General features: G+C 44.1%; 1 protein-coding gene across 1 annotated transcript in view; it reads left to right on the plus strand.

Annotated features, from left to right (window-relative positions):
- The window catches only part of CNGB1 (cyclic nucleotide gated channel subunit beta 1), an 80,513-nt gene that overhangs the window by 42,026 nt on the left and 22,327 nt on the right, over window positions 1-16,160 (plus strand). The window contains exons 19-23 of the mRNA XM_036275359.1: window positions 11,038-11,195; window positions 12,282-12,437; window positions 13,642-13,850; window positions 14,842-14,892; window positions 15,165-15,251. Of these exons, the coding sequence (XP_036131252.1) occupies window positions 11,038-11,195; window positions 12,282-12,437; window positions 13,642-13,850; window positions 14,842-14,892; window positions 15,165-15,251 (661 nt within the window). The remainder of the gene's footprint in view (window positions 1-11,037; window positions 11,196-12,281; window positions 12,438-13,641; window positions 13,851-14,841; window positions 14,893-15,164; window positions 15,252-16,160) is intronic.

A 16,160-nucleotide genomic window follows, 5' to 3' on the forward strand; every position in this document is an offset into this window, starting at 1 on the left:
TTGTCTATGTCCTTTGGTTACACATACATGCTTATAAGTCCTTTAGTTTATCTCATCCCTCCCCTGACCCCTCCTCTGAAGTTTGTCAGTCTGAACCATACTGCTTTCTATGTCTCTGGGTCTATTTTGTTCATCAACTTTTTTTGTTCATTATATTCCACAAATAAGTGAAATCATGTGGTATTTGTGTTTCTCTGATTGGCTTATTTCGCTTAGCTAATACTCTCCAGGTCCCTCCATGTCGTCTCAAAGGATAAGAGATCTTTCTTTCTTACAGCTGCATAGTACTCCATTGTATACACTATGTACCACAGCTTTTTCATCCACTCATCTATTGATGGACAGTTGGGCTATTTCCAGATCTTAGCAATTGTAAATAGTGCTGCTATAAACACGGGGTTACATATATTTTTTCTGATTGGTGTTTCAGGCTTCTTAGGACATATTCCTAGAAGCGGGATCACTGGGTCAAATGGAAGTTCAATTTCTAATTTTTTGAGGTAACACTGTATTGTTTTCCATAGTGGCTGCACCGGTCTGCATTCCCACCAGCAGTGTACTAGAGTTCCCTTTTCTCCACACCCTCACCAACACTTATTGTTTGATGATTTGTTGATGGCGGCCATTCTGACAGGTATGAGGTGATACCTCATTGTTGTTTTACTTTGCATCTCTCTGATGATTAGTGATGGTGAGCATTTCTTCATATGTCTCTTGGCCATTTGTATGTCCTGTTTGGAGAGGTGTCTATTCAGCTCCTCTGCCCATTTTTTAATTGGATTTTTTGTCTTCCTTTTGTTGAGTTGTATGAGCACTCTATATATATTGGAAATTAACCCCTTGTCTGATACATCATTGGCAATGATGTTCTCCCATACAGTGGGTTGCCTTTCCATTTTGATGATTGTTTCTTTTGCTGTGCAGAAGCTTTTTAGTTTAATGTAGTCCCATGTGTTCATTTTTTCCTTTGTTTCTGTTGCCTTAGGTGATGTATCAGTGAAAATTCTGCTCCGTATGATGTCCGCAATTTTGATGCCTACATTTTCTTCTAGGATTTTTATGGATTCACTGGTCACATTTAATTCTTTTATCCATTTTGAGTTTATTTTTGTGTATGGTGTAAGTTGATGGTCTAGTTTCTTTTCTTTTTTTTGCATGTAGCTGTCCAATTTTCCCAACACCATTTATTAAAGAGGCTGTCTTTACTTCACTGTATACTCTTGCCCCCTTTGTCAAATATTAATTGAGCATATTGCCTTGGGTCCATTTCTGGGTTCTCAGTTCTGTTCCACTGGTTTATATGCCTGTTCTTGTGCCAGTACCAGGCTGTTTTGATTACAATCGCTTTGTAGTATAACCTGATATCTGCTAATGTGATCCCACCTGCTTTGTTTTTCTTTTTCAAAATTGCTGTGGCTATTCGGGGACTTTTTTGGTTCCATATGAACTTTTTTTTTTTTTTTTATATATTCTCACCCGAGGATATTTTTCCATTTTTTGTACAGATAGAATGGGAGGGAGAGAGAGGAAGGGAGAGAGAGTGAGAAACATCGACGTGAAGGGACACATCGAGTGGCTGCCACCCGCACGACCAACCAGGGCCGGGGACAAACTGCAACCGAAGTACGTGCCCTTAGCGGGAACCGAACCCGGGTCTCTCCGGACCGCAGGCCGACGCTCTAACCGCTGAGCCAAACTGGCTAGGGCCCATATGAACTTTTGAAGTATTTGTTCTAGTTCTGTGAAATATGTCATTGGTATTTTGATGGGGATTGCATTAAATCTATAGATTGCTTTGGGTAGTACGGACATTTTAATGATGTTAATTCTTCCAATCCATGAACAAGGTATGTGCTTCTACTTTTTTATATCTTCCTCTATTTCTTTTTTCAATGTCCTGTAGTTTTCTGCAAATAGGTCCTTTACTTCTTTGGTTAAGTTTATTCCTAGGTATCTTAATTATTTTGCCACAATGGTAAATGGGATTGTTTTTTCAGTTTCTCTTTCTGTGAGTTCATCATTGGTGTATATGAATGCCGTCGATTTCTTGATGTTACTTTTGTATCCTGCCACTTTGCCAAATTCATTTATTAAGTCTAGTAGGTTTTTGATGGAGTCTTTAGGGTTTTCTATGTATAATATCATGTCATCTGTAAATAATGACAGTTTCACTTCCTCCTTTCTAATTTGGATCCCTTTTATTTTTTTCTCATGTCTGATTGCTGTGGCTAAGACTTCCACTACTATGTTAAATAAGAGTGGTGAAAGTAGACATCCCTGTCTGGTTCCTGTTCTTAATGGAAATGTTTTTAGTTTCTGCCCATTGAGTATGATGTTGGCTGCAGGTCTTTCATATATGGCCTTTATTATGTGGAGATGTGATCTCTCTATTCCCAAATTGCTGAGACTTTTTATCAGAAATGGATGCTGGATATTGTCGAATGCTTTTTCAGCGTCTATTGATATGATCATGTGGTTTTTATTCTTGTTTGTTTATGTGGTGTATCACGTTTATTGATTTGTGAATATTGTACCAGCCTTGCATCCCTGGAATGAATCCCACTTGGTCATGGTGAATATTTTTTTTGATGTATTGCTGGATCCGATTTCCTAGTATTTTGTTCAGGATTTTGGCATCTATGTTCATCAGGGATATTGGCCTGTAGTTTTCTTTCTTTGTAGTGTCATTTTCTGGTTTTGGAATTAGAATTATGCTGGCCTCATAGAATGAGTTTGGAAGTCTTCCTTCTTCTTGAATTTTTGGAAATAGTTTGAGGAGAATGGGTGTTAGTTCTTTTTTGAATGTTCGGTAAAACTCCTGCGTGAAGCCATCTGGGCCTGGGCTTTTGTTTTCTGGGAGAGTCTTGATTACCTCTTTAATCTCCTTAGTTGTTATTGGTCTGTTCAAGTTTTCTATCTCTTCCCGGTCCAGTTTTGGGAGACTGTGTTTCTAGAAATTTGTCCATTTTGCTTAGATTGTCTAATTTGATGCTATATAGTTGTTCATAGTAGTTGTTAACAATCTTTTGTATTTCTGTGGTGTCAGTTGTTACATCTCCTCTTTCATTTCTGATTTTGTTTATTTGGGTTCTCTCTCTTTGTTTCTTGGTGAGTGTAGCTAAGGGTCCATCAATCTTGTTTATCTTTTTGAAAAACCAGCTCTTTGTTTCATTGATCCTTTGAATTTTTTTTTTTTTTTTTTTCTCTATGTCATTTATTTCTGCTGTGATCTTTACTATTTCCTTCCTTCTACTTGCTCTGGGGTTTTCTTTTTGTTTTCTTTCTAATTCTTTAAGTTGTGAGGTTAGACAGTCAATTAGAAATTTTTCTTGTTTCTTAAGGTAGGCCTGTAATGCTATGAACTTCTCTCTCAGAACTGCTTTTGCTGCATCCTATAGATTTTGTGTTGTTGTGTGTTTATTTTCATTGGTTTCCAGGAAGTTTTTAATTTCTTCCTTGATTTCCTTGGTAACCCATTCATTGTTTAATAACATGCTATTTAGCCTCAATGTGTTCCAATGTCTTTGCATGTTCTTGTTGCAATTGATTTCTAGTTTCATGCCATTGTGATCTGAGAAGATGCTTGATATGATTTCAATCTTCTTGAACTTGTAGAGACTTAGTTTGTGCCCTAACATGTGGTCTATCTTTGAGAATGTCCCATGTGCACTTTAGAAGAATGTGAATTCTGTAGTTGTGGGGTGTAATTCTCTGTAGATATCTATTAAATCCATTTGGTCTAGTACTTCATTTAGAGTCTCTGTTTCCTTGCTAATTTTTTGTCTAGAGGATCTATCCAGTGATGTCATTGGGGTGTTGAAGTCCCCTGCTCTGATTGTATTGCTGTCAATTTCTCCTTGCAAGTCCTCCAGAAGATTTTTATTATATGTTGGTGCTCCTATGTTGGGTGCATATATGTTTATCAAGGTGTATCTTCCTGTTGGATAGATCCTTTCAATATTATGTAGTGGCCTTCTTTGTCTCTAGTTATGGCCTTCATTTTGAAATCTATTTTATCAGATATGTGTATTGCTACCCCAACCTTTTTTTGCTTTCCATTTGCTTGGAAAAATTTTTTCCATCCCTTCACTTTCAACCTATGTGAGTCTTTTGTTGAGAGGTGGGTCTCTTGTAAACAACATATAGATGAGTCATGCTTTCTTATCCAATCAGCTACTCTGTGTCTTTTTATGGGAGCATTCAATCCATTTACATTTAAGATGATTATTGATATGTACTTATGTATTGCCATTTTTTGTTTAGTATAGTTATATTTTTCTTCCTATTTCTTCTACTAATTACAGCAGTCCTTTTAACATTTCTTGCAGTGCTGGTTTGGTGCTAATGTATTCCCTTAGCCTTTTTTTGTCTGGGAAGCTCTTTATTTGACCTTCTATTTTGAATGATAGCCTGGCTGGGTAGAGTAGTCTTGGATTCAGATCCTTGTTTTTCATGACCTTGATTACTTCATGCCATTCCCTTTTCTTGTGAGAAGTCAGCTGAGAGCCTTATGGGGTTTCCTTTGTAGGTATCCTGTTGCTTATCTCTTGCTGCCTTTAGGTTTCTTTCTTTGTCTTTAATTTTTGGCATTTTAATTACTATGTGTCTTGGTGTGGGCCTGTTTGGGTTCTTCTTACTTGGGACTCTCTGTGCTTCTTGAACTTGAATGCCTTCTTCCTTCACCAAATTAGGGAAGTTTTCTGTCACTATTTCTTTGAATATATTCTCTAACCCTTGCTCATTTTCTTCTTCTTCGGGGACTCCTATGATGTGAATATAATTACATTTCCAGTTGTCCCACAGTTCTCTTAAGCTGTCTTCCTGTTTTTAAATTGTTTTTCCTTTTGGTTTTTTGATTGTTTGATTTTTTTTTACCCTGTCTTCTAATTCACTGATCCGGTCCTCAGCTTCCTCTACTCTGCTTTTTAGACCTTCCAATGTGTTTTTCATTTCTGATATGTCATTTCTTTTTTTATCTCTTGGTGGTTTTTAATTTCCAATTGGTTTATTTTCAGCATTTCTATGTCCTTACTCATGCTGTTGACCCTCCTCAAGATCATGGCTCTGAATTCTAGCTCTGTTAACTTGCCTAACTGCTCCACATTGATCTCATCTTGGGGGGGGGGGTGTCTCTTGTTCTTTCATTTGGCTTCTGTTTCTGTGTTTCACCGCTTTGGCTATCACAGTGGGCTTTGGAGCCTGTCAAATTTTCCCTGTGGGTGTTGGTGTTCTGCTGTTTGTGGCTCCCTCTCCTGGGTTTAGATAAGCAACGGAGGACCCACGTTAAATACCATTGTCAAGTCTTACTTTCCTGGTTAAAGTTGCTAGCCCAGGAAAGGTACTGTTATCCTCTAGCTTTTTGCCTGGAGGCTAGCAGTCGAGGTTACTTGAAGAGTTTGGGTTGTAGTTGATTGAAAAACTCTCTCAGGTGCTCAGCCTTTGGGGGTTTCCCGAGGGTGGGGCAGATGCTGGTTGTTAATGAGCCTCATTAGCACTTCAATGGCCCACAGGGTGGGGTTGGATCTCTGAGGGGGGGTGGGGCTGCTGCCTCTCCCCGGAGCCCTGGGAAGGAGCACGATGGCCACTGTCCTGTGTGGCAGCAACTCAGCAAAAGCTCTGAGCGCCCTCCAAATCCCGAGTGTCCTGACACAGTTCCAGTCCAGTCTGCCCTCCCTCTGATGGAGCCCAAGGTGACTGGCTGTGGCTGTTTTAGCCTCTGTCCCGGCTCTGCGCTGTGGGGCCGCCTGGGAGTGTAACCCGAGGGCGCTGCTCCCAGCTAAGGCCGCTGCTGTCTGTGGGCTCCCAGCCCCCATCTTACGCCTTCGCAATCCTACCAGGATCGAGTCAGTGTCCCTGGTCATATGGTCCTTGCAAGCAGCTTTTCTGTTGCTTTTTCCCATTGATTTGTCTGTGTTATAATTGTAATTCCAGTTTGGTTCTGGGAGATGATCTGTGTAGCTTCTGTTCACTCTGCCACCATTTTGGAATCCTTGGCATCTATGTTCATCAGGGATATTGGCCTGTACTTTTCTTTCTTTGTACTGTCTTTATCTGGTTTTAGAATTAGAATTATGCTAGCCTCATAAAACAAGTTTGGAAGTCTTCCTTCTTCTTGAATTTTTTTGGAATATTTTGAGGAGAATGGGTGTTAGTTCTTCTTTGAATGTTTGGTAAAACCCCCCTGTGAAGCCATCCAGGCCCAGGCTTTTGTTTGGTGGGAGATTCTTTTTTTTTTTTTTTTTAATCCTCACCCGAGGACATTTTTCCATTTTTTGTTCAGGTAGAGTGGGGGAGAGAGAGAGGAACAGAGAGAGAGAGAGAAACATCGATGTGAAAGGGACACATCGAGTGGCTGCCACGCGCACAACCAACCAGGACCGGGGACAAACTGCAACCGAGGTACATGCCCTTAGCGGGAACCGAACCCGGGTCTCTCAGGACCGCAGGCCGACACTCTAACCGCTGAGCCAAACCGGCCAGGGCTGGTGGGAGATTCTTGATTACCTCTTCAGTCTCCTTAGTTGTTATTGGTCTGTTCAAGTTTTCTATCTCTTCCTGGTCCAGTTTTGGAAGAGTATGTATTTCTAGAAATTTGTCTATTTCACCTAGATTGTCCAATTTGTTGGCGTAAAATTGTTTATAGTATTTGTTAATGATCCTTTGTATTTCTGTGGTTACAGTTGTTGCTTCTCCTCTTTCACTTCTGATTTTGTGTATTTGGGTTCTCTCTCTTTGTTTCTTGGTGAGTGTAGCTAAGTGTCCATCAATCATGTTTATCTTTTCAAATAACCAGCTCTTTGTTTCATTGATCTTTTGAATTGTTATTTTAGTCTCTATGTCATTTATTACTGCTCTGATCTTCACTATTTCTTTCCTTTTGCTTGCTCTGGGTTTTTGTTGTTGTTGTTGTTTGCTTTCTAGATCTTTCAGTTGTAAGGTTAGCTAGTAAATGAGAAATTTTTCTTGTTTCTTGAGGTAGGCCTGTAGTGCTATGAACTTCCCTCTCAGGACTACTTTTGCTTTGTTCCATAGATTTTGTGTTGCTGTGTGTTCGTTTTCATTGGTTTCCAGAAAGTTTTAAATTTCTTCCTTGATCTCCTTGGTAACATATCCATTGTTTAATTAATAACATGCTATTTAGCCTCCATGTGTTTAAATGTTTTTTGTGTGTTTTTGTTGTAATTGATTTCTAGTTTCATGCCAGTATGATCTGAGAAGATGCTTGATATGATTTAAAACTTCTTGAACTTGTACAGACTTAATTTGTGTCCTAACATGTGGTCTATCTTTGAGAATGTCCCATGTGCACTTGAGAAGAATGTGAATTCTGCAGTTTTGGGGTGTAATTCTCTGTAGATATCTATTAAATCCATTTTATCTAGTGCATCATTTAGAGTCTCTGTATTCTTGTTAATTTTTTGTCTAGAGGATCTATCCAGTGATGTCAATGGGGTATTGAAGTCCCTTGATATGATTGTATTGCTGTCGATTTCTCCTTTGTAGTCCTCCAGAAGTTTATTTAATATATTTTGGTGCTCCTGTATATGGTTAACAAGGTTATATCTTCCTGTTGGATAGATCCTTTCAATATTACATAGTGGCTTTCTTTGTCTCTAGTTATGGCCTTCACTTTGAAGTCTGTTTTATTAGATATGAATATTGCTACCCCATCTCTTTTTTCCTTTCTGTTTGCTTGGAAGATTTTTTCCATCCCTTCACTTTCAACTGATGTGAGTCTTTTGTTGTGAAGTGGGTCTCTTATAAACAACATATATATGAATTGTGCTTTCTTCTCCCATCAGCTACTCTGTGTCTTTTGATCGAAGCATTTAATCCATCTACAGTTTAGGTTATTATTGATATGTACTTATTTATTGCCATTTTAATTTATTGTGGTTATATTTTTCTTCCTATTTCTTCTACTAATTACACCAGTCCTTTTAATATTTCTTGCAGTGCTGGTTTGGTGCTGATATATTTCCTTAGCCTTTTTTTGTCTGAGAAGCTCTTTATTTCACCTTCTATTTTAAATGATAGCCGTGCTGGTTAGAGTAGTCTTGGATTCAGATCCTTGTTTTTCATGACTTTAGTTACTTCATGCCATTATGGCCTGAAGTGTTTCTGTTGAGAAGTCAGCTGATGGCCTTATGGGGGTTCTTTTATAGGTGACCTATTGCTTATCTCTTGCTGCCTTTAGGAGTCTCTCTTTGTCTAACTTTTTGCATTTTAATTATTATGTGTCTTAGTTGGACCTGTTTAAGTTCTTTTTACTTGGGGCTCTCTGTGCTTCTTGTACTTGTCTGTCTTTTTCCTTGACCAGGTTAGGGAAGTTTTCTGTAGCTATTTCTTCAAATATATTTTCTAACCACTGCTCATTTTCTTCTTCTTCTGGAACTCCTAACATTCAGATATTGTTACATTTTATATTGTCCCACAGTTCTCTTAGGCTGTCTTCCTGTTTTTTTATTGTTTTTTCCTTTTGGTTCTCTGATTGAGCGATTTTTTCTACCCTGACTTCTAATTCACTGATCTGATCCTCAGCCTCCTCTATTCTACTCCATTGTGTTCATTTATGCTATGTCATTCTTCATTTCCAATTGGTTGGTTTTCAATGCTTCTGTCTCTATACTCATACTGTTGAGCTTCCTCATGATAATTACTCTGAACTTTCCCTCTGATATCTTGGTCAATTCCCTTTCATTTATTTAATCTTCTGTCAAATTATCTTGTTCTTGCATTTTGGATTTGTTTCTTTGTTTTACCATTTTGGCTGTCTCAGTGGGTTTTGAAGCCTGCCTAATTTTCCCTGTGGGTGCTAGTGTTCCATTGGTTGTGGCTCCTTCTACTGGGTATGGATGAGTGTGGGAGGACCTACGTTAAACACCACTGTCAAGTCTTACATTCCTGGGTAGATTTGCAAGCCCAGGAATGGTTCAGTTATCCTCTAGCTTTATTGCCTGGAGGCTATTAGTCTCAGTTACGTGGTGAGCCTTGGGTTGTAGCCCTCAGCTGAATGAAAAAAAAATTCCTCAGGTGTTCAGGGTAAGAGGATTTCCAGTGGGTGGGGCAGATGCTTGCTGGCTGTTAATGAGCCTTGATTTGCATTTCTCTGGCCTGGCTGGGTGGTGTTAAATTCCTGAGGGAGGGGCTGTAGCTTCTCCTGAGGTCTCTGGGACTCTTTGAGTAAGATGGCTACTGTCCTATGAGGGAGTGATTCAGCACAAAACTCCCAGTGCCCTCCAAATTCCAAGTTTCTCCACATAGCTTCAGTCCAATCTGCTCTCCCACTGCCAGAGCCCAAGTGAGTGGATGTAGTAATTTAGTGCTCTGTCCCAGCCCTCCGTGCTGTGGAGCCAGCTTGGGATTTTAACCCCAAAGGAGCTGCTCACAGCTAAAATAGCTGCTGTCCGTGGGCTCCCAGCCTGCCCTCTCGTGCCTCCGCTGTTCCTACCAGGCTCAATTCAGTGTCCTTTCCCTGTCCCTGGTTATGTGGGTCCTCTCCAGCTGCTTTTCTATTGGTTTTCCCTAATGATTTGTCTTTATTTTAGTTGCAATTCCAGTTTGGTCCTGGGAGATGGTCTGTGCTGTTTCCATTCACTCCGCCGCCATTTTGGAATCTCCGATACCAGCTTTTGTTTCATTTTCATTTTCTTTTTATACCTATTTATAATTTTTGGAGTTTATGTTTAACAGAGTTGTGGAAAGTTCAGAAAAGTTAGAGAAGCAGGGAAAATAACCCCAACCTCACCCATAGTCCAGTAGTCCATTTGAGCAAACAGTGGAGTTACATATTAAGCAATAGAGTGGGGACAAGTTCAGGGATTAGTATCAGAAAATAAGGTAGAAATAAGGCATAATAATAAAAATTACCCTTGAAAACTCGTAATGAGGTAGAAAAAAACTTTTTAGAAGCTTACCATGTATTAGCCAGGTAAGCTAAGCTGCTGTAACAAATAGTCCCTAAAGATTTGGTGGCTTAAGGAACAAGAGGTCTCATGTGTCATAGTCATGTCATTAACTGCCTGTTTCAGGTTAGTGGAAGACTCTGCTCCACGCAGTCATTTAGGGACCCCGCTGACAGTGGCTCTGCCACCTTCGTGTGGCTCCCACGATGCAGCTGGTCACCACTAGAAAGGGAAAGCGCCAGGCTGTTCTCTGACAAGGAGACTTGAAGTGAGAGCTCACATGGCCACACCTGAGGAATGCAATCACTGGCTGGGTGTCTACGTCCCAGCAACCACTCCCCACTGGAAAAAATGAACATGGGTGGGCAGCTGGAGTATCCGCCACACCAGTGCTGCATCTCTCAGGAGGACCTCACACTGGTGGTTGCCAGTCTGGCTTCCTCAATTGAACACAAGAGAAGTGGCTGGCTCAAGTTTGGTGCCTCAATGTATGAAACAAACAAACAAAAACACAGATCTGAAAACACCAGTATTACACACAGCTCAGCGAGTGAACACAGTGAGGTCATTCAGAGGAGAGCTGATTTATACACCTGTGTCAACTCACCCAGGGCACTCACACACTGAGTGGAATGTCAGGCAGACTGTTATTCGTTCATTCATTCATTGATTCATTGTCTCTTTCTCTTGCTGCATGTTCTTAGTTTAAATTCCTGTAAATTAAAAGGATATATAATGTATCTGCACAGTTTTTCCCCCACCAGCTATTTCTGAAGCCTAAATAACTAGCCCTGTCTCCCCTCTGATCTGTCCCAGACACGTCTCATGTGAACCCCATACTGGGACTAATAGCCCTGAACTGAGTCTCCCCCTAAATCACAAATGGATCAAAGTTTTTTCCAAACTGCCTATCTAAATTAGAGCCTGCGTGGTACAGTTCTGAAAGCTGGGCCCCAGGTGTTGTTCCAGGCTGAATTTCCTTCTAGGAGATAGTAGAGTGGGTTTGGGGTTTCTGATGTCACGGGAAGCCGGGGCGGGGTTCGGCTCCATCAGGCCAGGCGGGATGCAGCTCGCCCAGGGCACAGGGGTCCCTTCCCACTCAGCCGGCTCAGCTTGGGTGGCACTTCCACAGTGGCCAGGACCGCGCGTCCTCAACAGCCAGCCAGAACAGCACCATCATAAACGAGCGGCTCCAGGAGCTAGTGAAGCTCTTCAAGGAGCGGACGGAGAAGGTGAAGGAGAAGCTCATTGACCCAGATGTCACCTCCGATGAGGAGAGCCCCAAGCCCTGTGAGTCCAAAGCTGGGGATGGTCTGCCAGGCCAGAGGTGGGGGGGCTCTAAAACCCCCTGTCAACTCATGATGAGGATGGCCTCCCCAAATGGTTAGAGTGTTTGAGAGAAGCCCAGACCCCCACTGCCTGGATTTTGGGGTCCTGTATGTACAGGTAGCTATATACCCAGGGGAGGGTAGAAGGTCAAAGTTCTGACCAATGATCTAGTTGTACTTGGCTCCCTGTCCAGCAGGGCAAGTACCCTCATTGACCCCTCCGCCTTTTTCCCAGGGGGTTCACCCTGGGACGTATCTCATGGTCTTACACTCAGATGGTGACCATAACCCACTAGGGAACTAGACAGTCTTGTTTTTCAGATGCCTCAGTTGCAATATTCTTATGGGGCTACCTGAGAGTTTTCTGCTTTCAAGATGCCAGGAGGAAATAAGGAAAGTGCTCTGTTGTCAGGGGGTGGGGAGAGGTTTCTGGGTCTTTCCAAAGGAGGACCGTGCCTTAGAACTCATGGTGCCACCAATAAACCTAGCGGAGCCGGACTTCACAAGCCTAGAGCTGGAGACATAGCTAGAATCTCTAGAGCTATGAGTCAGCCTCTGGTCCTCCAGCATCACCTTGGCTGCACAGGAAGCCTGGGATCCCACTGGGAGTCTCGTTTTAGGGGTGAAAGAGCTGAGAGTCCTGCTCTGAGAAACCTAGAGCAACATTGCCCTGATTTCCGACCCTGGGTGGTGGGAGCCCTGGGTATGAGGTGCTCCCAGCCCTGCAAAGGGAGCAAAGGGTCCAAACAGACACACGGGCAGAACTCAACTAACATATCCAGCTTGCCCAGAAACCCCTCCTTTGGGGCGTTTCAGCTTGGTGGCTGTAAGAGTTTCTGGATAGACAGCCAGGTCACTGTGAATGAGGGAGCTGGGGGTTTGCTCCAGGAGAGCACCCTGGTGTCTGCACACAGAGCTTATAGCAGGTTGTGGGACGTGCCAGGGTCCCCTCAGCTCCAGTTCCAGGTCTAAAGTTGGGAGCTTTCTCTCTGCATCTTCTACCTGAGCCTGTGGGCTGGGTCAGGTGGTCACCAGTGTCATCTCTTAGCTCCAGCCAAGAAAGCCCCAGAGCCAGCCCCAGACACGAAGCCAGCTGAGGCGGTACAGGTGGCGGAGGAGCACTACTGTGACATGCTGTGCTGCAAGTTCAAACGCCGCCCCTGGAGGAAGTGGGAGTTCCCCCAGAGCATCGACCCGCTGACCAGTGAGTCCTGGGTGGGCCGTGGGCATTGCTGCCACGTAACATGAGAGGACAGGAGAGTGGGAGGGATGGAGGGGCTGTGCCAGAGGTGAGTAGGAGGCCATGGACATCCATGGTTTGTGACCCCAAAACACACAAAAATATCCCTGGAATAGGAACACACAATTACACCCATCTTCCAGACAAGGAAACTAAGCACAGAGAAGTTATCCGGCCTAAACACACAGCTACTTAGTGGCAGACGGGACTCCTGACCCCTGACCCCTGGCCAAGTCTTTGTACTCTGCTCTTGCTGGCTCCTTCCTGGGGGTGCTGCTCTGAGCAGAAAAGGGCCGTTCTTCCACATCAAAGAGAATTCCCCTTACTTCCCACTTAGCCCATTTTCTATTCCTCAGGAATAACAGCCCTTCATATGTGCACAGCTCTGCACAGGTTACAGAGTCTCCCTGCCTGTCTTATCCGACCTTCCCTTGTGATGAGGGCAGGGCGGGTGCCACAGGGGGACTTTGCCAAGGGCACACAAACAGTCATTTGGGGGGACCCTGGTGTCCACTGGGCCTCTAAGATAGCTGGGTGAGCCCTGGCCAGTTTGGCTCAGCGATCAGAGCATCGATCTGCGGAGAGAGTCCTGGGTTCGGTTCCCACTAAAGGCACGTACCTCGGTTTTGGTCGTCCGCAGCCCCAACTGGGGTTGTGTGGGTGGCAACCAGCCGATGTATCTCTCTCTCATCAATGTTTCTCTCTCTCTTCCTCCCTCTCTATCTGAAAATAAATGCAAAAATGTCCTCAGGTGAGGGTAAAAAATAAATAAATAAATAAAATAACCAGGTGACTTATGATATCCATCCATCCACCCACCCATGTCGCCATGTCTGTGTATCCATCTGTCCATCTTCTATATTTACTAAGGCAGGAACTAGATTTTTGTAAAACTTTCAAGAATGAAAGCAAAAGTGTTTTCTAGTTTGCTGTCTATCATCCAGTAATGCCCCGTGTCCCCTCCTCAGAGTACTTGATTGATTAGGGCCCAGCAGCAATTTATTTTAAATTTAAATATAATTTTACCCCATCCAAGTTACAGCTGTGTCACACCTATGTAGTGCTGATAGAAAAGTGGAAAAAAGAAAGCCCCCTACCCCCACCCTGGAGGAGCCCTTCCCCCGCATGTTCCTGCCCCTGGCATGTTCCTGCCCTGCCTCCCCCGCAGACCTGATGTACATCCTGTGGCTGTTCTTCGTGGTGATGGCCTGGAACTGGAACTGCTGGCTGATCCCTGTGCGCTGGGCCTTCCCCTACCAGACGCCAGGCAACGTCCACTTCTGGCTGCTGCTGGATTACCTGTGCGACCTGATCTACATCCTGGACATCACCGTGTTCCAGATACGTCTGCAGTTTGTCAAAGGAGGGGACATCATTGTGAGTCACAGGCGGTGGAGCGGGCGGCTGGGGGCAGACTCTGCAGCCACGCCTTCCGGGGTCCGACCCCGGTGCTTCCACAGACAAGATAAACGAACAAGGGGATCTCGGGAACGTCGGCCCCGCTTGTTCAACTACATGGTAGCTTATGTTGCACACCTTTCATATATTCAAATTACACACGTCATGTATTGCTCATGGTGAAACGCTTCCTGGACCACCTGATGGAGTTTGAGATGGAGAAGTGGTCCAGAGAAGAGCCTTTAGTGCAGGTGGAGCTGGTTCAAATCCCGGCTCCACCACAACCAGCTGCCTCACCTCTCTGGGCCTCAGTTTCCTCCCTGTGAAGTGGGGTAGTCATTGTTCCCCATTGCTGTGAGGATTGACCAGGTGTTGGATGCACAGTGCCCAGCACAGGTAACTGCTAGGTCCTGCAAAGAGCACACTACTTGGAGCAGTTTGAGACTGTGCCCTGGTGGTGCAGGCCCCACTTGCCGGGGCGGGACTGCGATCCTGATTGTGACTTGACAGAAGCAGGAGGCAGGGTCCCCATGTCCCTGTGCATGTCACTCTTCAAAATTCCACACTGGTAGCAACTGCTTCCTGGTGTGCAGACAAGTTGAGATTGTGCTTCTAAAACAAAAAAAAAAACACATTTCCCGGACAAGCTTTTTCCTGGTCTGATCAGAACCCCCGCCAGCTCCTCAGTCAGTAAGGTTGCAAATGGCCCAGGTAAGACCAACGTGCTGAGAAAACAGGCTCCATAGCCTTGCCTTCCACCCTAGAAGGCAGAATCCAGCTGGGTGCCCTTGGAAAGCTCCACCTCCCCACCTGTATGCCTGGAGGTGGTCACCTGAGCTCAGCTGCTCCACTCCGGCTCCTGCTTGTCCAGGGGGCTAGAGTTCGATAGGAAGGTGGAGGGTCTTTATTGATTAGGGTCAGGGATTAACCTCTCAGGCCATTTCATGGGCATTATTCCATTTTCTTCTAGACAGACAAAAAGGAGATGCGCAATAACTACCTGAAGTCTCCCCGCTTTAAGGTGTGTGCCAGGGATGCGTGTGTCCTTGGGGCCTCGGAAGCTGGTATCTCAGGGGGCCCTGGGTGCTTTGGGGGATAGCGTCACATGGTTCCCCAGGCTGGCACAGGCTGGGCAGTCAGAGGCTGGTTGGGAGGCCTTCTGCTCTGCTTTTAGGCCCTCCTGGGGAACCCTGGGCTCACCTGTGCACTGGAGGTAGAGGCCCCATCACGTACCCCACCCCACAGCCCTGGCTCTCCCATTGCATGCACTGCACTGTCCCGCTGGGGTTTCAGATGGACTTGCTCTGCCTGCTGCCCTTGGACTTTCTCTACTTGAAATTCGGCGTGAATCCCCTCCTGCGTTTGCCCCGCTGCCTGAAGGTAAGACCAGTGGCTTCCCCATCCAAAGCCTTCATCTGCGCTGGCTCTGGCATCGTGATGTCTGCCCTGAGCAGCACTAGGGGGCAGGAGGGGGCAGTGAGGGGTGTGCCCCGAGGAGAGGCAGTGTGGCCTAGTGGAAAGATCTTGCAGTGTGCGTCCAATCTGGGTTCGAGGCCTGGCTCTGTCACTTACCGTATGTGTGCTTTGGGCAAATTACTGAACTTCCTCGAGTGCCAATTTCCTCTCTGTAAAAGGAGAATGGCTTCCATACTGCACATGCAAAACAGGTACTAAGTGTGCATATCTGTATAGCTGACTCTGAACAACACGGGTTTGAACTGCGTGGGTCCACTTATGCGTGGATTTTTTCAATAAGTGCATATATTACTGTCAATGTATTTTCTCTTCCTTATGATTTTCTTAATAACGTATTTCTCTCTAGCTTATTGTAGAAATACGGTGTATAATACTATAACATACAAAATATGTGTTAATTGTTTATATTCTTACTAAGGCTTCTGATCAAAGTAGGCTATTAGTAGTTAAGTTTTTGGGGAATCAAAACTCATACATGAATTTTTGACCACACAGGGGTCAGTGCCCCAACCCTCACATCATTCCCTGTAATGTGCAGTCATCAAAGGTGCTCAGTACAGAGGAGCAGTTGTCATAATCGCTTTTATTATTATAAATAAGCCTTGAGTGTATAAGTGCGGGGTGTTAGGGATGCTGTTCTTTATGGAATCGTTTTCTTTCTAAGAGAACATTGAAAGCAGTGTCCTAAACCTGGGATGCATGTACCCCTCAAAGTTTCATGATCTGATTCAGAAGGTCTAGGAGACCCTGAAATTCTATGCGACCTGTAAGGACATAATTACATGTAATTTCCGAAGGAAGAGGTGCCATAGT

This window comes from Molossus molossus, unplaced genomic scaffold (assembly GCF_014108415.1).
Source record: "Molossus molossus isolate mMolMol1 unplaced genomic scaffold, mMolMol1.p scaffold_m16_p_21, whole genome shotgun sequence".
In the NCBI taxonomy this organism is placed as follows: Eukaryota; Metazoa; Chordata; class Mammalia; order Chiroptera; family Molossidae; genus Molossus; species Molossus molossus.